Source organism: Castor canadensis, chromosome 10, assembly GCF_047511655.1.
Source record: "Castor canadensis chromosome 10, mCasCan1.hap1v2, whole genome shotgun sequence".
Classification (NCBI taxonomy): Eukaryota; Metazoa; Chordata; class Mammalia; order Rodentia; family Castoridae; genus Castor; species Castor canadensis.
Window position 1 is genome coordinate 145778490 of NC_133395.1, and position 23779 is coordinate 145802268.

The 23779-nt window shown below is 52.9% G+C and overlaps 1 protein-coding gene across 3 annotated transcripts; it reads left to right on the forward strand.

Moving 5' to 3' along the window:
* Positions 1–4470: 4470 nt before the first annotated feature.
* Hdac11 (histone deacetylase 11) lies at positions 4471–23104 on the forward strand. Of its 3 annotated transcripts, XR_012436401.1 has the most exons (11): positions 4471–4612; positions 5508–5656; positions 7977–8077; positions 15907–16023; positions 16898–16940; positions 18480–18556; positions 19151–19213; positions 20124–20220; positions 21184–21362; positions 21654–22884; positions 23076–23104. XR_012436401.1 is itself a non-coding variant. In XM_020176166.2 (10 exons), coding segments are annotated over exons 1-10 (1044 nt in total). In that variant the 5' UTR covers positions 4471–4610; the 3' UTR covers positions 21870–23104. The 3 variants fall into 3 exon arrangements, 2 of the variants coding, with proteins under 2 accessions (XP_020031755.2, XP_073900662.1); XM_020176166.2 differs by having other exon boundaries at positions 21654–23104; XM_074044561.1 differs by lacking the exon at positions 4471–4612 and adding an exon at positions 4699–5127 and having other exon boundaries at positions 21654–23104.
* Positions 23105–23779: the final 675 nt, after the last annotated feature.

Here is a 23779-nt window from a genome sequence, read left to right on the forward strand (position 1 = left end):
GCTCCTCCTCGTGGGTGTGGGGTGTGGGGTGAGGAGGCTGGAGACAGGAAATAGCAGAGCGGGTGGAAGGATGGGACTCTGTGCAGGTGCAATGCTGCCAGCTAAAGCTTAACTGCTGCGGGGGCTGCAGGGGCCTATCCCCAGGCTGACTCAGCCAGGGAGGCCACCAGACTGCAGACACATGCATGCCTGTGCATGTGTGCTTGAGGGAGCTTGTGTCTGTACTCACACATACGTTTGTGAGTTTTCTTTGTTTTCATGCATGTGACAAAAACAGACTTCCCATTAGCCTCACGTGGGCCCTTCCAAGGTTGCTAAGTGGGTTTTTCTTTGTTTGTTGTCTGTTTTTTTGTTTGTTTGTTTGTTTGTTTGTTGTCTGGAATTGAACCCAGGGCCTGGTACATGGTAAGCCCATACTCTCTGTATGTATATTTATAATATGCATGCTTAAAGCTCCTTCCCTCCTGTGTACACACCACACTGAGCAAACCCCAACTCTGCCTCCGTGTACACGTGTGGAGATCCTGTCTTCCTCCCCCTCCCACCTTTCCTCCTCCAATGTTTGTGCCCCAGGAACATTACTTTCTGTGGAAGGGGCACAGCAATGAAAACATTCTGTACCTGAGGTCATCCCATCTGCATTTGGACAGAGACACTAAGCAGGAAAACAAGGTGGCCAGTCGTGGGGCTGGGTATGGTGGCACACAGCTGTACTCATCTGCCTGGGAGGCTCTTTGGTGCAACTGTGCCTGTCTTTGCATTTGTGTGTGTGTCTGGGTGTGGCACGTCTCCTGCATCAGTGTGGCCAAGGGAGACCTGAGTGTGTGTATGATCTGTTGCTGGCACCTGTGTGCTAATGAGCGCCCAAGGCCCTGAAATTCCCTAGGTACCAGTCCCTGTACGCAGAGCAAACTTCTCGCTGCCAGGAGCCAAGAGAAGGAGACATGACCTCATCACACCCAGCATGTTAAAAGTCCCTGCTTGTACTGGAGTTTGAACTTAGTTCAACTAAGTTGAACTAGGGCTTCAGCTTGCTAGGCAGGTGCTCTACCACTTGAGCCACTCCACCAGCCCTTTTTGGTGTTCGTTATTTTCAAGATAGGGTCTCATGAACTATTTGCCCAGGCTGGCTTCAAACCACAATCCTCCTGAGCTAGGATTATAGGTGTGAGCCACTATCACCCAGCTCTCTGCCTGTCTTGAGAGACACTGCCCAACTCTTCTGGTTGAGGCTGAGGCTAGAACCTCTGAACGTTGCACCCAGGGGTTCTGACAGAGATAGTGGTCCCTTTGGGCATCACCTGGTCACCAGGATGGACCAGTGCCATCACCTGAGGTATATGGTAGATAGACATAGCTAGGAATGAGTGTCATGTTTCTGTGGTGAAATGCCTTGTGGGTGCTCCAAGTCAACAAGGCCCTTGCAGGCAGTAAGGGAAAGGAGGCAGGACCATTTTAAAAGCCCAGTTCACTTCTGTTACAGAGTTGCTTCAGAGAGGGCTGGAGGACTCTCCAAGATGACCCAGAACATCAGCAGGTATTCTCTGCCTAACCGCCAGCCTCAGCCCCACTCACACGTGTGTTAGTCAATTTGTATACCATAATAGATAACTGATTAGCTTATAAAGAACAAAGGTTTATTTTGGAGGTTCCAGTCAATGACCTGTTTGTCCTGTGGTGTTAGGCCTATGGCGAGGCAGTGGGAACATGTGACTGAGTGAAGCTGCTCACCTGCTAGCCAGGAAGTAAAAGAGAGAGTGAAGAGGGGGTCAGGGAGCCCACACCCCCTTCAGGAGCATGCCCAGACCTTCCACTATGCCCCACCTGTTCATTTTCACCATTTTCTAATAGCACCTCTGCCTCAGCTTTCCATTACTGTGACAAAACACCTGAGACAATCAACTTGAAAAAGAGGAAAGGTTTATTTGGCTCATGGTTTCAGCCGTTGGTCAGGTGGCCTGTTGTTTTGGGGCCTGTAGTGAGGCAACACTTTATGGTGGTGGAAGTGCTTGGAGAAGGAAGCTTCTACCTCATGGCACCCAGGAAGCAAATACAAAGAGGAGGGATTTAGGGTCCAATACCCCCTGTAAGGACATGCCCTAATAATGATCTAGATTCCTCCCTCTAGGCCCCACCTCTTAAAGGTTCCACCACCTTCTAGTAGCACCCCAGGCTGGCGATTGAGCCTTTTGCAAATATTGGATCTAGGCTATTATTTGTGTTTTGTGCATTTTTGTAGGTAACATATGCCTATATCTTTTAAAAGAAGTGCTATATTTAGGGGCTTTCATTTTTTTTGTGGTGCTGAGGATTAAACCTGGGGCCTTGTGTATACAAGGCAGGTGTTCTAGCACTGAGCCAGTCCCCAAGTCCTCTTATTCATTTAAATTGCACTATAGCTCAAGATTGTATGAAAGGGGAAAAAATAAATATACAATGTCCAGAAAGTCAATGTCTTTCTTATTACACATTATAAAATAAAACATACATGGTTAAAAAGCAAAAAGGAGGTCCTGTCTTCAAAGGAGCCTTCCTTGAGCACTGTCTACACGTGGGACTGACCAGTTCCTCTCTCATAGTCTCGGCTGTGCCTCTCACGTTACCACGTTGGGTAACTAGGATTTGTTTTTTCTTTACTAGTTTAAGATTTGTTCTCCCATTAACCTGTGGGCTTGACAGAGGCTCTCAGACTCCTAGTGAGCAGATATACTGGGATGCTGTAACAAAGAGGCCCCCAAATACAATGGTTTAAATAACACAGCTTCTGTCCTGCACGTGTGATAGCACTGGGAGGTGATCCAGGCTTCGTAATGGTTTGAAGAAGTTCCCAAGAACTGGGACTCCCCAGGTCACAAAGACAAAACTTAAAACGTCCTCTTACCCAGACTAATCCTGGGAGCCTCAGCTCCCAGGTCCAGCAGCCCAGACCCTCATTCTCCCAACCAGAGTGTCATCTGTATGGTTCCCCAAGCCTCAGGGCAGTCCCCTGGGATGCAGCCAGCCTCCCACGCGGATGGACCCTGCATGCCCTTGGTCACTTGTTATTACACATCCCTACCTTTGGGTAAGTTACCTCACCCTTTTGTGCCTCTGTTTCTTCTTTTATAAAATGGACACAAACATTATTTGCCTCCTAGGATGGCTGTGAGAATTCCATAAGCATAACGCTTTTATGACCAGCCTAGCACACAGTCAGGATTATCTTTTTCTCCCAGTTCCGCATGAGGCAGGCAGGCAGACATTATCCATTTTCAGATGCAGAAATGAAGGGCCCGAGAGCTGAAGCAACTTGCCCAAGGCTACTGTGTTGGCAAGAGACAGAATCTGGGTGTGATCAGGGTCTGACCCTCATGATGAATTTGGTGTGATGATGACGTCCCTCGGACGGTTAGTTTTGGAGAATCAAACGCTGTCATGCAATCAAGTAGCAGGCACTTGGAAGGCCCTCTTCAGATGTCTCTGTCCTTCACAGGACCCCACGCTGCCGCACCCACACCACCACGGAGCCACCAGTGAACCCAGCTGCCCTGCTCCTGGCAGCCCTCTGGTCAGCTGCTTCTGTTTGGTTGGCGGAGACAACTGGGCCAACAGAGGGGCCATTGTCCCTGTCCTCTGGGCTCTATTGTTGGGCCTCCCTCCCAAGTTCCAGCCCTACAGCCACTCCCCAGCTGTTACTTGGGCTTGTCTCAGTTTCTTGGGGGAATGGGGGAATGGGGACAGAAGAATGCACCCAGATACTCTACTGTATGTACCCTGAGGAGTGGATCACCAGGCCTGTTCTACGAATGAAGAAACTGAGGCCCAGGGAGGACTATGAGTTGTTTGAGGAGTGCTTGTATCGTAGCAGAGCTGCCAAAGATGGACGCGCATGGCCTCAACACGAGGTCATGGTTCCTATTAGGTCAAAGATGCAAGACCTGAGCAACCCTCACCGCCCACTCCTGTTTTTTTTTGTCTTTTCTTTTTTGGTGGTGGGATCGAACCCAGGACCTTGCACATGCTAGCAAGCTCTGAACCACCGAGCTACATAGCAGCCCTACCCCCACAATTTATTAGTGGTGGAAACAAAGGCCCAGAAAGCGCAGGTGCTTGCTCAAGGTCACACAGCGACTCCAGGGGTCAGCCAGTGGGGAAGCAGGCATTTCCACCTCCCAGCGGATCCCAGTTTTTAACCAGCTTCAGAGAGCACAAAAACAGGCTGGCATGGAGGAACTCAGCACAGAGCGCTCACGCCTCCGGGGCGGGGCGACGCCGCACGTTCCGCCTCTCGTGACGCTAGGGCGAAATCCCTCTCGGCCCTCCCTCCAAGGGGGCGTGGCCTTCCGAGCCAGGTGGGATTCCACTGGGTATTTGTCGGCAGTGGGCGGGACTTTGCGTTTGACGTGCGCTGGGGGCGTGGCCTGCTTTCTGCAGGCGAGCTGAGCCCGGGATTCCATCCTCTGTGACTCAGCGCGGGCGCGGGAGGGGCGGAGACTAGTCTGCCGGAGCTCCGCCCCCGACGGAGGCGCCAAAGCCGGGGGCGTGTCCTGGGCGGGGCCTCGGTGGCCTTGCCCCCACCTGCCCCGCCCGGTCGCGAAGCTGCGGCCAGCGCTGGGAGGGCCGGCCCCGGGATGTGAGTGCGGCGGGGCGGGGCGGGGGCTTTGGGGAGGGGCGCCGGGCCAAGCCCCAGGGTCCCCAGGGGTCCCCGTGGGCGGAAGAGCTAATGCGCGGCCTACTGGTCCGCCAGGTGCGGGCCAAGTATGGCGAGCAAGGGGCGCGCAGGCCCGTGCTCTCGGCCGCCCCATGCGTAGGGCCACTCCTGCTCCCCTTCTCTGCGCCCCGAGGGACTGTCACCGGCCGCAGTGCCCCGATCTGGCTGGGGCTGGCGTCCTGCGTGGGTCTGACGTCTCCCCTATCCTGGGTTCCCCAGCTGTGCACACGCTCTCATAGTGGCGGCTGCTGGAGCGGGGTTTTAGTCCCTGTGTGGCAGCTGCAGGGTCTGATGAGGGGACAATAGCGCACCGGAGCCCCAAGTGACTCCCAATCCTGGCTCCTGCTTAGGCCACATGCCCCCTGGAGTCCGGACCCGAGCTCTCTGAGCGCTATCTGCGCCCAGCTGGGTCCGCGCAACAGCCACACATTTCCCAGGTAGAGAAACCCAGGCCTAGGGCCTCGCGGCTGTAGGGTGCAGTTGTTTTGGTGTAGAAGTGAGGTGCTGAGGCCTTGAGGCCAGGCACACCTGAGTACCCGGGCTCCTCCACAAACCCGCTGCTGCCTGACCTTGGGCACACCAGGTCCCCTGGAGGGTGTCTCCTGCGATTGTGGTGCCTGTCTCTCTGGCCTGCTGTGAGGTCGGGGTTGGAACTGAGTCCCGTGAAAGCTAACCAGGCTCAGCGAGGAGCCGTTTTTATTCTTGTCGCTGTTGTTAAGGAACCCTTTGCAGCAGAGGGTGTCAGTGTTGTGGGTCAAGGGAGGGGAGGCTGCTTTTCACACTGAGTCTGCCATGTCTGTCCTTATGCACACTGAAGGCCACACGCAACCCAGCTGTACCAGCATGTGCCAGAAAAACGCTGGCCCATCGTGTACTCACCGAGATACAACATCACCTTCATGGGCCTGGAGAAGCTGCACCCTTTTGATGCAGGGAAATGGGGCAAGGTGATCAATTTCCTAAAAGGTATGCAAGGCCCCCTTCAGACCCCACATCCTTTTCCTGCAACCCACCTGTCCTCCCCATCCTCATCCAAAGCATAAACTTCAGACTTCTGCTTCTGCATTCAGCCCCCAGACTGCGTTCTGCCCCTGCCGTTGAAAGGGTCTTTCTAGTCCTGGCTCCTGAGCATGAATGATGTGCCTCCATCTCACTCCCTCTGGCTCTATCACTGCAGGCATGACTCCTCCGCTGCCCCAGCTGTTAGAAGGGGAGCTGATTAATGCTGAACACAGGGAAATTGAAGTTTAGAGGAGTCCAGTATCCATTTCAGAGAGAGTGGAGTAGAGAAGTGTTGCTCCAACCCTGTTGATTACAGACAGGGGAATCCCACCAGAAATGCTGGAAACATGCCCAAAGCCACCCAGCTACTGAGTGGGAGAATGGGGTCTGGAAGTCAGTTCCAGATTTATCCCTGGATGGGGCTCCTTCAGCGCTTCCAAGGTAACCCTGTGAGAAGCACATTGTTTTAACTGTGGTTTGATTTGGGGGGGGGGTGTTCCCTGCTTCAGGGGTTCCTTAATTGAGAGAGTAGGAAATGTTGCCTGGCAAAGGATGAAACGTTGAGTATTTTAAAAGCATACCCTTCTGATCACAGCATGGAGGATGTTTCACTTGGAGCTAACCCGTCTTTAACACCCAAGCCCATCTCCTTTAACGAATCTAGAGCAAGCCTCAGGCTCTGCATCTTGCAGAAAGTAGGATCAGCTTAGCGATTAATCACACTCTTTGCTTCCGTTGGATTTGTTTTTCATTTCTGGTTCTCCTGTTTATGGCAAGTGATACTGATTTTCCATGTGCGGTAGTGACCAAACAGCATTTGAAGAAAAACATGAAGCAGAAAGAACACAGATGATGTGCAGGGAAGGTGTGAATCCTGGTGAGGAGAGAACCTCTCACCTTGCACCTCACTTGCCTTCTTAAATATGGTCCTGCACTGTCTCCTTTGCCCCTTCTTGTGTTCCTGCTTCACCTGGAGCTCAACAAAGGGTTCTCTTCTGAGGATGAGGATGGAAGGGAGGCAGGAGCTGCATAGTGAGGGGCCTTGGATGCTATGCCACTAAAGGGGCTGGCCCCTTTCCTGAGGGTGATGGAGATTGTGGAATGTTCTGGGCAGGAAGCCGCTGCCTAAGTCTATATGTGGAAAAGGTATGAAACAGGTTGGTGTCTACCACAGTTGGGTTTCAAGCATGACTCATTGGGATGGGTGCCCTGGATTCTGCTTTCTCTGGAATGCAAAACATCATGGTCTGCTTTCACAGTGCTCTAGGGCACAGCCTACTCTCAGCCTCACTTTCTTTTTCTGCAACATGGAGCTAATCTTGGGTGAAGGGTGTGGAAATAATGCAGTGCTTCTCAAACATCGGTTAGTCACAGGCCAGTCTTGGGATCCTGCCTTCTCCTCATACCACCTGTTCCATTATTTTCTGCCTATTTTTAATAACAGCCTCTGTTTTTCTTTTTTTGTTTTTTGGGTTTTTTTTAACTAAAATTTGTTTTAAAGGAAGCATTATGTTATGTAAGTGGGAAAAGGTTATTTAATTTGCCATAAAGAGAAGGTAGTGGTAAAAAAGAAATGCAATGAAAACAACTAATTCTGCACTGGCTGGTTCCCATTGCCTGCAGTCCTCAGGACTGGAGGCTGCTCTCTGCTTAGAAGGGGAGATGGGCAAGGTTCAGGGTTGTGTTATGCAGAAGCCATACCACCCTAAACTTCCTGTGATGTCACCAGAAGGTGGAGAAAGAATTGCTAAGTAGAAGCCTAACACCATTGGGAGGGTCAGTGTTCCAGGCCAGCCTGGGCAAATAGTTTGCGAGACCCCCATCTCCAAAATAACAGAACAAAATGGATTGGAGGTGTAGCTCAAGTAGTAGAGCTCCTGCTTTGCAAACATGAAGCTCTGAGTTCAAAACCCTGGTCCCACCCCCAAAAAAAATTGCTGAGGAGAGATTTTTCTTACCTCAAGAGTCAGCATTAGTTACCTTATGTCACCTACCTCTGGAAGTCATCCAGTTGCACCTGAGCTCAGCTGGTGGCTGTTGGTGGCTTGGGAAACATGACGACTGCTGTATGCCCAATGTTTAATGTCCCTGGGCCAGAGGGCCTGGCCATCGTCCACACTGGTCTAGGAGGTAGCCTGTTCTCAGGACATCCACAAGTCAGCAGTACCTACTTTGTGGGCTGGGGGCTGCCAGGGGCTGCCTCCCAGCCTCCTATGGGAGGGTCAAGGCCAGGTCTGGCCTTGAGGTAACAGAAAGGAAGCAAGGGCTCACTTTGTGGTTCCAGAGGAGAAGCTGCTGTCGGATGGCATGCTGGTGGAGGCCCGGGAGGCCTCAGAGGAAGACCTGCTGGTGGTGCACACGAGGCGGTATCTCAACGAGCTAAAGGTACAGGACAGTAACCTGGGGGCTGCTGGCCGGGGCAGTGCCAGAGGAGGGGCAACTCAGCTGGGAGAGTCCAGCTTCAGGGGCACCCACTCCTATTCCTAGTGCAGTGGGAGTCTCTGGTTCCCAAATGGAGAAGTCATAAAAGGCGGCTGGGTGGGTACTGAGCGCACCATCTCAGAGCATATGAAAGCAGGGATGTCTGCTGGTGAAGACTGAACCTCTTAGGAGATTTGGGCTTCTACACTAGTGACTTTCAACTTGTGCTCTGTGGACAGGCCTCAGAGACCTCTGCTGGAACGACCCCCACCTCTTGTCCCTTCCAACTAAGGCTATTCCATGTTGTTTCTTCTTTTGGACTGGAGTTTAGGATTTGTTTCCAAGGACTTCTTGTAAAGACTTGTTGAAAGTGGTTGGGCTGGAGACTGGTTTGGAACTCCCCCAGGGTCTGGCAGGGGAGTAAAGAAGGTGGGCAGGTGGAGGTGTCTGGGTTGAACTGCAGAACTCTAGCCCTTCCCATGTAGGTGGCTGCCACACAGCTCCACCATGGGTCCCACCTGGCCAGAGTGCCAGTTTCCAAGAGAAACCGGACATGCAGCTTATTAAATGATCTTCCCCGACTTCTTAACACAGCACCTTTGCAAGGCAGACCAAACTGGGCCACCGGCTGCCGGCCTGTGACCTCTTTTTAGGAGGCCACATAGCTCCTGCTGGGGGCCAAGGTCCTGAGGACTGTGGTATTCAATTTGTGCTTCCTGTGGGCACAGAATGGGGGCTGGAACAAGGGCTTACATCAGAACCTAGTGTTGCCAGCCAGTCCTGGTAGGGACAGGGTTGGGATGTTATGGTTTTTCTGCCCTTAAAGAGTGAGACCCTTGGCCCCCAGGCTTCCTGGCTGGGCTCATCCTGGACTCAAAGGCCCAAAATGAGTAGGCCTCTCCATTTTATGGGTGGCAAAGCCTCTGCCCAGAGCCCAGCTGTGCCTGCTCAGGTCACCTAAAGAGTCAGTCAGGCCTGTGGGAGACCCCTGCAGGGCACCCATCTAGTATTCCAGGGTTGTGGTCATGGTTACCACCCTTCTGCCTCCCCAGCCCCAGCCTGAGCTGTGAGAATTCTTTATGGGGCTGGTACCTGACTGTGTGAGCTCATGAAAGATTATCAGGAAGAGGCTTGCAGCCTGGCTCATGGGACAGAGAGGCATGTGAGGTGTTGGCAGGAAGCCTGGTGCTTGACTGCCCTGGTTTCCTGGGGCCCAGGCATGCGCGGTCACAGTCCACAGCCCAGGGGCTGGGCCAGGAGGACATGCCTGTCAGAGTCCAAAGGGTGAGGGGAGCTCAGGACCAGGAGGCTCTGCGTCAGGGCAGGAAGAGACCAGAACAGAATGGGACCAGGATAAAGCCAAGGATGGAGGGATAGGCTCACTTGACAACTTGTCCCTGGGTGCTGTGTGCTGGGTAGTGCTCAGGACATATCTACCAGCAATTACCTACTGAGCACAACACTCTTGTTTTGGGTGCTGTGAGGCCAGAATGGAACCAAAGAGAGCAAATCCCTTTCCTAATGGAGCTGGCACATGGGAGAGAGCAGATAGCAAACATAATAGGTACTGATACAGCACCTAGAAGGTGCAAAGTGCTGGGAGGAAGGGAAGGGGCAGTGGGAAGAGGGTGGAGGGTTGTCGTCAGGAGAGGGCTTATATTATGAAAGGTGGTGTATGATCAGACCAGAAGGGAGTGGATTTACAGGCATCAAAGGGAAGGGCATTTCAAGTGGAAGCAACAGCAAGTGTGAAGACCCTGAGGCAGGACTATCTCCAATGTCAGTGAAGGTGTGGGAGAGAGAGAGGCTGAATGGCATAGCCCTCAGCACCCAGAGCACCTGGAGGAATGAGATCCTGGGGTTGGTCTCTCTCTTGTCTTGTCTTCCCCAAAACATCCCTTCTCCTTTCTTAAAAAAGTTAGAGTAAAATTCATACAACAAAACTAATCCTTAACCATTTGAAGTGTGCAATTCACTGGCGTTTAGATTGTTTATAATGAGGTACAGCCATCGCTTCTGTCCAGTTCCAAAGTATTTCATCACCCCCAAAAGTGACCAGGTCCCAATTAAGCACTCATCCCCATTTCTCCCTATAATTGCCAATCTGTGTTTCTTCTCTGTGGATTTGCCTATTCTGGATGGTTCATATAAGTGGAATACTACAACGTGACCTTTTGTGTCTGGCTTATATCACTTAGCATAATGTTTTCAGGGGTCATTCATTTTAAACATGTATCTGTACATTCCTTTTTCGTTTTTGTTTGTTTTTGTATGGAATGGAATCCAGGGCTTCATGCATGCCAAGCAAGTGCTCTACCCCTGAACCATACCCCAAGCCCTGCACATTCCTTTTCGTGGCTGAATAATATTGCATCGCACGGGTACACCACATTTTGTTTATTCATTTATTAGTTTATGGGCATGTGAGTTGTTGGCTGTTGTGAATCATGCTGCTGTGGACTTACATATACACATATTTATTTGAATACTTGATTTTCAGTTATTTGGATATATACTTAGGCGTCGAATTGCTGGATCGTACGATAATTCTATGTTTAATGTCTAAGGAACCATCAGAATAGTTTCCACAGAGGCTTATGTTATACCCGCCAGCAGTAAATCAGGGCCCAATTTCCCTACATCCTTGTCAACACTTGTCATTTTCTTTTCTAAAAAAATAGATTATGACTAACTCATGGTGTTTTGTTCTAAGAGTTTTCTTCTAAGAGTTTCATACTTTCAGCTTATATTGGGCCTTGATAAGTTTTGAAGCTAAATCTTTTTATATGGTTTGAGGTGAAACTCTAACTTTATTTTTTGCAGGGCTTGTGGACACTCAGGTCTCTCAGCATTTGTTATTTTCTCCTCAATAAATGATCCTGGTGTCCTCGTAGAAAATCAGTTGATCTCTGTGTCTGTTCCTATGCCAGCACCACACTGTTCTGGCGACTGTAGCTTTGTGTAAGTGTTGAACTGTGAACTTGTGAACCCTCCATCTTTGTTCTTCTTTCTCAAGGTTGTTTTGACTCTTGGGGTCCCTTAAGATTCCATGTGAATTCTAGGAATGCCACTGATTTTTGTGTATTTATCCTGTATCCTGAATTCATTTTTTAGCTTTGATAGTTCTGTGCAAATTCTTTGGGATCTTTAGGTATGACATCATGCCATCTATAAACAGATACCATTTATTTACTTTTCTTGCCTAGTTCCTCTGGCTGGCATTTTAGTAATATGTTGAGTAGACGTGGCAAAGCAGGAATAAGACCTCATCTTACTCCTGATCTTGAGTGGAAGGCTTTCAGTGCATTGTGTATGCTTATTGTGGGTAGTTTTTCTTATTCGTTTGTTTTTAATAAATGCCCATTATCGTGATGGAAGAGTTCCCTGCTGTTCCTAGCTCATGGAATGATTTTTATGCTGAAAGGTGTTGAGTTTTGTCAAAGGCTTTTTCTACATTACTGAGATGCTCCTGTGTTTCCTGTCCTTCTCTCCTTCTGTGCTTTGTTCCACTGTTGGAAAGGACTCACTCAAGGTGGGCAAGGGGCTCTGAGTTGGGCTGCAGCCCACCCTCTCCCCAAAAGCACTTCTTGGTTTAAAACTCTGAGGGCCAAAGGTCTACCAGAGGAAATCAGGCAGCAGGAGCGTGGAGTCTTGTGGAGCTGAGTGGTGGGCCAGTAGGTCTTAGAGGCATCCCAGCCCCAGGTGTGTCCTGCAATCTGTGGGTCCCACAGAGGTTGTCTGGGGGTAGAGGCCCTGACACCTTGCTAGGCCCTGGAATAGGGAAGCTCACAAGCCACACACTTGGTGGCAGGAGGCATGAGGCTGGAATAAACTCCCATCTTCATGTAGTATATTCATTTATCCCGCATTGTCTTAGGTCAGGGTCCTTAGACTCACAGCTCTCAGAGTACAGCAAGCATCACAATCACCTGGAGGGATTGTTAAACTCAACCACCTGCTGGCTCTCCCACAGATGGGACCCCACACTGATCCCACAGCTGCTGTGAGGTGTGAAGGTCCCCACAGGGTTGCCCTGCTCAGAGCAGACAGCAAGGCATTGCCATGTTCCTTCTAAGATGGGTAGAGGAGAGGTGGCCTCCATCAGGAGGAGGATAGGGAGGGCTGGAGCATCTGCTGTGTGCAAGACAAGCACTTCCAGTGTGCCAGGCATTGTCTTCTGCTGTCTGCATAGGAATGAGCAAAGCCATGTTCCTGTCCATGTGGTGCTGCCATTCTTCTGAGGGGGACAGATACGAATGGAGACATCCGGTAGCCTCAGGTAGAGGCGAGTGCTGCGTGGAAAGGTGACTGAGGTGGCCCTAGTGGGGGTATTTTAGGTTGGTTTTAAGGCCTCTGGGTTTCTGTGTCTGCATCCTCACTCAAAGCCCTGTTTTCTGCCTGTGGCAGAGCCCAGATAGGACTTTGGAGCCCTTCCTCACCCTACTTCTTCTAGTGTGTCCCTACCTAGTGAGGTTATCAGAGGTTCCCACCTGCGGATCTGGGCCATTGCACCGTAGCTTGCTGCACATCACAGTTAGAGCATCCATCCCTGAGCTGTCTGCTCCCTGCCTGCCCCATCCGTGCCGGCACCCACTGCAGCAGCTGCTGCAAGCACTTCTAGTGCTTTTGTCACTGTATCCTGTTGCTCACCCCCATCCTTTGTCAGAGATGTCACCATGATGCTCTGTCCCCTCTACCTCATCTACCACTCCTGTCACCTCCCCTGAACCCATAGCCTGCCTCTGCCAAACCCCATTCTCTTTTCCCTCCACAGGCCGCCTCTCCTCGACCACTGTTTTTCACCCCATCTGCAGATGAGGTTTTCCTGAGCATGGCTTTCTGCCGTGGTGGAAATGTCCCAGATCTGCTCTGCCCTCTCAAGTACCCGCTCAGCCACGTGTGGCTACTAAACATTTGAAATATGGGTAGGGTAACTGAGGAACAGGATGTCAATTTTTTTAATTTGTAAATAAGTTTAAAATTACATTGATCCTCATTGGGTTCCTCATTCTCAAATTCAATCAACCATGCATCTAAACTGTTTGAGAGAAAATTGCATCTGTCCTGAACATAAACAGAATTTTCTTATGTTTTCCCTAAACAATATAATGTAAAAGTTATTTTCAGAAGAATAACATAGCGTAAGGTATTATAAGTAGTCTAGACTGATTTAAAGGACACAGGAGGATGTGTGAAGGTTTCATGCAAATACTACCCCATTTTTAATAACGTATTTGAGTTTTTGTTACCCAAGGGGGATCCTGGATCCTGGCCCCTGCAGATACCAAGGGAAAACCGTATACATAAATAGCTTCAGTAGACTGCATTGCTGCCTGGTGCAGAAACCACAGCTGGACCAGGAGGAGCCATGTGCCCGGCCTGCTCCTCTGCTGTCTGTCCTTTTCTTGCCCTGCAGCTGCTGTGTTTGATGAACATACATCTCCTACAGGGTTGGTCCCAGTGACTGGCTTTCACACATGCTCTGGGTGACTTTTACGCCTGCTCCCCAAACTGTATAACATTCAGTCACCAGCTCAGAGGTCTCCAGTGTGTCCCATGAAGCTGCAGCACCATGCAAAGCTAGCATGTGTCAGAGAATAAATATCCAGGGTAGAGGTTTGTGGGGAGAAGTTTGGGAAGCACTGAGCAAGACAAAATTCAAGAGGATTATTTGCTGCAGAGCTACTCTGAGCCTTCACATGATCAAGCGCATCATGAATTTCCAAGAGGGAATAACATAGCTTGTGTTTTCCAAACATATCTGCCCATGGATCACCACCCCTTCTTTTTGGTGGTACTGGGGTTTTGAACGCAGGGTCTTATGCTTGCTAGGCAGGTGCTCTGCCACTTGAGCCATGGCTGCAGCCCAGGAACCCTTTCCTGATGGAGAACTGTGATAGAGCAATTGCTGTGGAACACTTGGAGAAATACCTTTCGCATAGTTTTGGGCTGTATTGGACCTCTCAGGAGTTTGGACTATGGCCTCATGAGCCGTCAGTCTTTTCCCCTGCCACCTGGCTGAGGGAGAGAGGACTTGTGTGTGACGTTAGCCTCTCATTAATGCATCGGAAACAACGGCTCCGTGCCTGATGGGTGCTAGGTCTGTGCTGGGCAGGGGGACTGGTGTGAACAACAGGAGCCAAGGACCTTGGTCGGGGGTCGGGTCACCCCTTCTCTGCATGTGCGTCCCATGCACACAGGAGCACACATGAGTGTGCACATGTGCATGTGAGATACATTATCCACACACACACTGTGACTGTGTCCTGCAGCTGTCTAGCCTCCCTGGTCCTGGCTCTTCTCACTCACCCTCTTTTGCAGCCTCCTGATACCCATCACAGCCAGAGGCCTGGGCCCCTGGCAGGCCCAGTGGGCATCTTTCCTTTCCTTCCAAGAGCCATCTGGGTCTCCTGAGACCCATTCACCTTTTCCTCTACTCCAGTGAGTGGTGGTGTGTGTGTGGGGGTGGGGGGATGAGCTTTCCCAGCCATCAGCTGACCTTCACCTTGCTGGCCTGGAGGGGTGGCCAAACCGGTATTCCCAGCAACACATGCAGCCTGGGTGCCCAGCACACCCCAAGACTCCAACAAGAGGTCTCCCCCAGTTGCCAGTGGCCTAATCCAATCCATAGGAGCCCCTCTGGGACCTGGTCAAGAGTGTCCTGCCATCACGCCCATCCTCAGCCCCTCTCCCTCTCTCTCAGCTGGCTTCCCTCCTCTTCGCTGGTGAACACATGGCTCTGCTTGATCACCAGTTCTCTCTCATGGGATATCTCAGTAGCCCCAGTGCTTCCCTCTGTCTGATCTTTCTAAAACCCTCTCGGCTTGGCCACCTGTTTTCTTCCCTCTCCCCTGTCCCTCTTGGAGCAGTCCCCTGTTGTCCAATCTCCTCAGCTTCCAGGCCTCACCCTTCACCAGTGGTGTCCCTCAGTTTCCCACCCTCTCCTAACTCCGTCTCAGCCTCAGTTGTGCTACCATGACCCCTGCACCTGGGAAGCTCCTGTTCACTGTTCACCTTCTGCAGATGGCGCCTCCTCCCTTCACACACATACCCCGTCATCCTCTGTCACAACGCTTAGCACACTCATATCAGCACCTGCGGTTTGTCCATCTCCTTGCCAAGCTGCTAGTGTCCCAGCATGAGGACACATAGGGCACCTCGTGAGTGACTCAGCCCAGGCATCATTCTGGGTCCAGCAGGCTTTGCTGGGGGCTGGGGAGAGTAAGGAGAATGCCTTCTCAGCCAGCCAGGGATTGACGGCTCAGGCTGGGTGCAGCCACAGTCAGTGCTGTGGACCTTCTCCCTGGGGACTTGGAGTCCTAGCTCAGTGCACATACCTCTGGGTGCCCTCGAGCCTCAGTAGCTGCAGGTAAAGACAGGTGGCCAGAGGCCTTTTGCAGGGAGTAAGGAGTCTGAGAGCCCTCCCTCCCAGCCCTCTGTATCATGGGTAAGCTGGACCAGTTCTTCCTAAGCCATCCTACGTCACCCAGCTGACTTGCAGCTCTCTGCAGCCCTTTTTGTGGGCACAAGAGGGCAGCCAAGTGCTTCAAAGCACTGGGGAATTTGGGCAGACCTTGCTCTAAGAAATGCCTGGGAGAATTTTCTTACAGCACCTAAAGAAATGACTACCCAAGCAGGCCCACTGCCTGGGCCCAGTGGGCCTGCTTGGGGTAGTCATTTCTTTACCAAAGGAAGGGTGCTGACCTGGGAGTCATCCAAGGGGGCCTTGAAACTGCCACCAGGCAGGACACCAGGCAGGACAGGGAGTCTGAGTTCCTTATCTCTTTCCACAGTGGTCCTTTGTGGTCGCCACCATCACCGAGATCCCCCCTGTCATCTTCCTCCCAAACTTCCTTGTGCAGAGGAAGGTGCTGAGGCCCCTTCGGACCCAGACTGGAGGAACCATCATGGTAGGCAAGGCAGGGGGTGCTGGGCTCCCTCTCATATGGGGCCCCTCCCACCTTTGCCTTGTGGTGCTCTGACCCCTAGTAGTTGAGCAAAATCCTAAATATTCCTCAAGACCCAGCAGCAATGACCCTTTCTCCAAACCCCTTTCCCTTCTGGGGACTTTAGAATCCATTGTTCTTCCTCCTCTGGTAGTTACCATATTTGTTGGTATATAAGATACATAGCCAACCCCCAGCAAAATAAATTCTATACCTAGGCCTCTAATGCTCCCAAATTTCAGGTGGAAAACCAAGCCCTGACTTCAGGGTTGGAAATTGCCCCACTGCCTAACCCCACCATGGATGGGCAATAAAGAACAGTTGCTGTAGAATTAGCTTTCACATCCTGAGTGTGATTTTCTTAAGAATTAGCCAGGCTGGAGAGCTGACTGAGGAACATTTAGCTTAGAAATGAGTGAGGCTAGCCCCTCAGTCAGTACCTGCTGATTCCTGCAGTTTTCTTTATTACTGTCCACCCCCAGCTGTGAATTCCTATGGGATTGCAGTAATCAGTGTACCCTATTTCCACAAGCAAAATGCAGTCTCTTTCCGTCTTGAAAGCCACCTTAAGACCATCAGCTCACTTGGGATGATAACTGCTGCATTGTGATTTCTTCCACTGTCCTTACTACTTGCAAAGGGGCTCACAGGCTCTGGACCTTCTGTGTCTGCCAGTCTGGTTCTTGTTGGTGGGTTGGGGGGCCCCCTGTACCCCAACTTGTAGCTTCTTCCCACCCCATTAAGGCTGGAACTTTAATGGTGTGAGGGAGTGAATCGATGAGTGAGGGAGTGAAGGGATGGGCTCCCTGTACCTTTCACCCTCTGCTTGTCTCCAAAGGCGGGGAAGCTGGCTGTGGAGCGAGGCTGGGCCATCAATGTGGGTGAGTGCCCAGGCTTGGGTGTGTCTGTCTGGTCTGGTGGAGCTGGCCTGAAAGGGTCTGGGGCAGGGAGGGACTGAAGGGCCCCCAGAGCCTCCTTATGGAGTGGCCTGGGGGTTGGTGTGTGTCTTAATGTGGGATACTTGTCTGCAGAGCTCCCCAGTCCTGCTTTTGCATACTTCCAATGATAGGGAGCTCCCTCTGTGCCAGCCCCTGGGCAGGTCTGTGTGGAATGACCTGCCTTCATGGAGCTCCCCTAAAAGACCCTGTCTGTATCCTGGGACCCCAGACCAGCACACAGGATCAATATCACCTCGAGGGTCCTGAGGGGTGTCTCCTGGAGCCCAGCCCCTTGGACTCACTCATAAAATTGGCTCATGAGAAGGCTGCACCTCTCTCTCTCTCTCTCTCTCTCTTTCTTCCTCTCTCTTCCTCCTGTCATTGGCCCTCATGGACACACAGTACTTGACAGTTACAGACTCCTTCTCACCTGGCCTCTCATTTCAGTTGATATAACTGTTGTCAGCCTCATTTCACCAATTAGGAACTGAGTAGAGAGAGAAGCCTGCAGGCTTGTGCAGGGCCCTGTAGCAGGAAGCCTCCTGCATTTTCTTGAGCTCGCATGACTAGCCCCTGGGTCTCTTCCTGCTTGCCATTGCCAAGTGCTCAGTATTAGATCTGGTGAAGAGATGAGTGATTCATGCTCTGTTGTCCAGAGCAGGGTTCCTTGGAAGGCTGTGGTGGCCTTCCCCCATAGAAAGTATTATGACTTGGCTAAAGTTAAAAGCCAGGTCCTGATCCGGCCTGGATTTGAATCCTGGTTCTATCATCTCTGAGCTATGTGACTGGGCAAGTTGCTGACCCCTTTTGAGGCTTGTGATGACAGTGCTCTCTTCCGGTTGTAGGGAGACTTTTGCAAACTGGGTGCCCTATTAGTACAGCATTGGATCCAACTCCAGCCACCTTGAGGATGGAGAGGGTAGTCCTTTGTCTGTATGGTCCCCCTCCTGCCTCTCCCTCTCTGATTGGGTAGTTGTTGGACCCTTACAGCTTAGGGGCTACAGGGGACAGGTTTATGGGAACTGGGACTCTGAGACTATTTCAGTGTTGAGGGTATAGATAGAGTGCCCCCCCCATTGCCTTGGGCAGCTGTGACCAACAGAATGTGTCCTTCTCCCCTTCTACCAGCTGTAGAACCTGGATCCACCTGGTGGTAGCTGCCCAGGGCAGGCCCAGGTTGGTGGGGACAGAAGCAGCTCTCTATGTGGGGAGGGTGAGGTCCCTGTCACTTGGTATAGGGAGAGTTATGAGTGAGTACCTGGGTCTCCCTGAGACACTGCTCACTCCTTGTTCTGCACTGGGGTAGCCCATGATGCAGAGAGCTGAGCTGCCCCCTGATCTGGGGGTTGTGACATAGCCAGGTGCTTTGTTCACTTGGTCAGCTTGGGAGCTGGAGTGGGAAGCAGACACTAGGCAGATGGAGGACCAGTGGGGGGCACCTCAACCCAGCCCTGACCAGTGCCACCATCTGTCCTTCCCCAGGGGGCGGATTCCACCACTGTTCCAGTGACCGTGGCGGGGGCTTCTGTGCCTATGCTGACATCACGCTCGCCATCAAGGTGTGTCTGTGAGCGTGTGTGACTTTGCAGCCAAGAGCCCTCCCCAGAGTCCTCCCATGGCCCCAAATGTGGGGTTCCCACTATAGGTGCCACAGAAGGGAAGTAAGGCTACAAGTGGGGAGTCACACAGCTGGAAGTGTGTCCGGGGGAGCTAGCTTCCAGGTCTCTGTGCTTGGTCTCATGCTGGGAATCTGGACGGGGTGGTGTGGTCCCACTTCCCCGGGCATGTACAGGCCAGAAGGCCAACACACTTGGCATTAGGGGAGGGGGACATGCAGGAGACCTTATGAGGGGAAGGAAGGCCTCCTGGAGGAGGGGATTGGCCCTTGGCCTTGTGGGATGTAGCAGAGTTTGGGGAATGAAGGTCCAGGGCTATAGGGGTTCTCCCATTCACCTCCATGCATGTCCCAAGGAATCTGGGGACCTGACGTACCCCTCAGGTATAGTACCCCCTCCTTCAGGAGCCTTCCCTCCAGGGCAAGTGATACCTTTGCTACCTGTGTGACCACAGGCACATGTTTATTCTCCCGTCCCCTCACCCCCTCAGTCCCCATGTCTGTCCAGTCCTCACCTATCCCCATCTCTCCTGGGCAGTTTCTTTTTGACCGTGTGGAGGGCATCTCCAAGGCCACAATCATTGACCTCGATGCCCATCAGGTAAGTGCTCTGCCCCAGCCCAGCCCCAGCACCTCCCTATGGCATCAGAGTTACCCTCGTGTCCCCCAGTAGCCTGTCACACCAACTCACCCTGGGCTCCCTTCTCTTGGAACACCCCCAAGCTAGACTTCTGTCTCCTGCTTCGCTCAGACTGGAAATGAGGGCCCACCTTTGCCTGCCTGCCAAGCTCAGCCTAGCTAGGGCCAAAGATCCTCCACATTGCTCCTTTGACCCTAAGCCTCCACACCAGGCAGATGGTTCCTAAAACCCAGTTGCATGCTCTGCTGTGGTTCCTCACCACTTGTGAGTCACTGGGGTGCCCGTCCCCTGCCCTGAGCTAGTGAGCACTGTGGCCCTGCCCCTCAGGCCAATGCTCAATGCACAATTTCAGGGGTTCTCAGCCCCCTCTGGGCTCACTGTTTAAGAACTTACGGCATAAAGGTACCTCCTTTTCAGGACTCTGAACACAGGCTGGCTCCTCTGGCCAGCCAGGGGAGAGGGGAAAATGGGCTCACCCTTGCTGTTGTGACTTTGTGCTACTTGGGACCCTGCCCCAAGTTCCCAGAACACTGAGCTGCTGAGCTACAAAGTCACACGTGCACAGCCCTTCACAGTTTGCTTTCCTTGTCCCTGATCCTTCGGATCCCATCACGACTAAGAGGGTGGCAGGGCTGGAATTCCTGCACTGGTTCCTGGGGAAGAACACACAGAGGGCCAGGCTTGCTCCAGGGCCTGCCAGAGACCGCAGGACCAGGTATTAAGGTCACATCTTAGCTCTGTAGCTCCTCAGCTGGAAGATTGTCGCCCCAAGGGCAAGCAGGCACCCAGGCAGTGGGAGTTCAGAGGTGGGTGGAAGTCTTGGCCTCCCCAAGGGCTACCTGCCTGCAGTGGCAGTTGTGTCCTCCTGCAGGGCAACGGGCATGAGCGAGACTTCATGGGGGACAAGCGTGTGTATATAATGGATGTCTACAACCGCCATATCTACCCTGGGGACCGCTTTGCCAAAGGTAAGCTTCACCAGCTGCCGTCCTCAGGTATACATACACCTGTGTGGGGCTCGTACTGGATTTCCTCCATTCCGGCCTGCAGAGGCCTCTCCTTAGCCTCAGCATCAGGTGGGGGGATTCTTGTGTGCACCAGCAAGTTGGGGCCTGACAGGTCACTAATCACCAAGACCACCCAGACCTATCTGGGAACACCATGGGGGTTGGTAGTTAGGGGTTAGCATTAGCAGAGCAGAGAGAAGGTAAGTAGATAACATAAAGTAGGTGGCAGAAGCAAGCCCAAACAAAAGAGCTGTTCAAATGAAAGTAGGTTAAGCTCATAAGCAGAAGGTAGAGATTTCCAGATCCTGCCCACACCACAGCTCGGGGCCTGAAAAGGAGGAAAGGGTTGCTTTGGCTCAGGTTCTAGAGACCCATGGTTAGCTGGCCTGGGGTTGCCTTTGGGCCTGCGGTAAGAGGAAACATCAAGCTGCCCTCTTTCCTTTCCCCAGTGCTGCTGGCCAAAGCTGCTCACCTGGTCCTGACAGGAAACGGGCCGAAGGGAGTGGTCCAGTGGGCCCTTCAAGGGCATGCCCCACTGGACCTCACCCCTTAAAGGTCAAGCCAAATTAGCTTGTCTCAGACTAGGTGCTAGCAAGTCCCCTTCAGCCAAACCATCTAGAATGTGTGGACTTGAGCTTGGGGGTGGAGCAGGTGTCCATGCGTGGGCCAGGGTCTGAGGAGGCAGTGCCATCAGGCTTGGCTGATGCATCTCAGCGCTAATCCCCGCTCCTCTTCCACTGTGCCCCTTTTGCAGCCCGTGGTGCTGTTTCAACTCAGTTTTAGTGAAATGAGAGGCCAAGCTGAGCTGGAATGAGGTGGCCTGTTTGCAGTCTTGCCAAGGGCATCAACAGAGGCCCCACCATTTCCTGTTTTGAGCCTCAGTTTCTTTGCCTGGCACATGGGGCTATTCTTGTCTCTTCCCAGAGGCCATCAGGCGGAAGGTGGAGCTAGAGTGGGGCACAGAGGATGATGAGTACTTGAACAAAGTGGAGAGGAACATGCAGAAAGCCCTCAAGGAGCATCTGCCCGATGTGGTGGTGTACAACGCAGGCACTGACATCCTCGAAGGGGACCGCCTTGGGGGGCTGTCCATCAGTCCAGAGGTATGTCCTGACCTTGGGGGCCACCTTGGGGGACTGTCCACCAGCCCAGGACTGTGTCCTGACCCTGGGGACCTCTTCGTGGCTGTCCACCAGCCCAGGGGTGTGTCCTGACCCTGGGGGGCAAGGAGGGCATGCTCTGGGTTTCAGCAGCAGCAGAGAGAGTAGACAGCACGACATCAAGGAGGAGATGGACTGGAGCAACAGCAGTGTGGAGCAGAGGTAGACTGGCAGTAGGACTTCCTGATATGGAAGTCCAGGCCAGCCTGAGCCTGCCTTCCCATTCCTGCACAGGGCATCGTGAAGCGAGATGAACTGGTGTTCCGAATGGTCCGAGGCCACCAGATACCCATCCTCATGGTGACCTCAGGCGGGTACCAGAAGCGAACAGCCCGCATCATCGCTGACTCCATCCTTAATTTACATGACCTGGGGCTCATTGGGCCTGAGTCGCCCAGCATGTCAGCACAGAACTCAGACACTCCGCTGCTTCCCTGCGCTGTGCCCTGACCAGTGGTGCCCTGGCTAAGTGTCTCCCCGCCACCTCGGGCCCCGCCATGCGCTGCCCTTAGTGCTCATTGTTGTCTAACCTTCTGGGCTGCAGAGGAGCCCAGGGAGCCGGGAGGGGCAGGAAGGGCTGGGCCTGGCAGCAGCTCCTCCCCGCTGGTGCCTGAGGGTCTCCAGGCCTCCTGGTGTGGTAGAAGGCAGAGCCAGTTCCAGGGAAGACCCCATCGGGGCCCTGGGGAGGCGGGGTCGTTCATCAAGAATGGGGGAGGACACGTTGGGCCCCCGGCTACAGGGAGGTCCCTGCTGGGGTGTCATGGTGTCCAGGTCAGACAGAGGAAATGTCCATCTCTGCCTCCTTATCAGTGGACAGTGTGGGAGGTGCCCCTTCCCTTCTCCAGGGGGCTGATGCAGTGGGCCTAATGAGAGCTGCTGAGCCTGGTCTCTAGGGGTCCCTGGATTCCCAGTCAGCAGGCAGGAGCTCCGCAGGATTGTGGGGGGGCTGTAGGGAAGCAGTGCAGGGGTTCTCCCAGCTGGGGTTCCCCCTCAAAGAATCAAGGTCTGGGCCTGCTTCCCAGACCCCTCTGTGATGATGGGGAGTCCTGAGGGCATTCAAGGCCTCCTTGGCGATGGTCTCCCTGTTCAGTGGGGGGTGGGTCAGGATGGGGGGAAAGAATTAGCTCAGAAGCAGGTTTCAGGGGCTCCTGGAGGGAAGTCTGGAGGCTGTGAAGGTTGGTGGCAGCTGGGCAGGCCCTGGGTGGATTGTGGTCTCCACTGGCCTCACTCAAAGTGTCTAGTTCCTATCTTTCCCTGTCCATGGACCCTAGGGATCCCTCTGGCCTTTACACCCTACTCTGAAGAGGACATGCAGGGCCGTCTGGGAAGCTGGATGGGAGGAAAAGTCACCCCTCCTAGCCCTGGGGAGTTGGACTACCTGGGCTGTGTGGCCTCAGTCAGCCCTACCCACAGAACTTCTGCTTGCTTCAGTCCAAGGCATCCTTCACACACCTTTGCAGGAGAGGTGAGGGGAGGGGTCCAAGGCCACAAATTGTTAAAAATGCTGACCTTCAGGACAGACCGACCCCAAGACACTAACAATGCACTTTGACACCAACCCCCTTTCCTGTGGTCTCTGTATCTGACTCGAGGTACTTCCTGGGACAGCTGGGGGCCAGTGACAAACAGTTTGTCATTGGGGTGTTTCTTTCCTAGAGAAACATAAAGGCAATGGTTGGACTGGCTGCCGTGTGTTCTTGAGGTGAACAGTCCCTGCATCCCAAGGACTGCAGGAAATAAAGACTTAAAATTCACAAAGCAAGACACCTGCCCAGTAAAGGCTGGGACTCTTGGGAATGGATAACTTAGAAATGAGGTCTGGTGGGGTGCAGAGTTTGACCCTGGCCACACATCTTGTGGTAGGGCCAGGTTGGAGCCGAGCTCTGCCAGATGCTGAAGTGTGTATTGTCATGCTTTGCAAGGCAAGGGGGTGGGGAGGTGGGGTCTTCCAGTCAGAGGAGACCTTGGGTCCCTGGGGGCTGAGGTCACTGGGAGTGGAATGGGGGAAAGTGAGGGGTGGATAGGTAGGCAGAGCTGAGCTGTGATGGTGGCTCTGCAGAGTGGTTGGCCATTGAGGGCCCTGTCAGGATAGCCCTGGGATGTGGCTGGAGCATGGGTGGGTTAGGCCTGGTCAGGGCAGGGGGGGATGTGAGACTTTGTCAGCCTGGCAGTGTGCCCAGGGCATGCTTCAGTGGCAAGGCCTAGGTGGAGAGCCAGGGAGGAGGACATCTGGGGGTTAGCAGGGGCCAGGGTCAGCCCTAGGCTAGGTGTGCAGAGATTGATAAAGGCTGACACCGAGCTGTAGGAAGGGCCAGGCCCTGTTCCAGGCTCTTGGTGGGAATTACCTGTCGGAGGTAAGA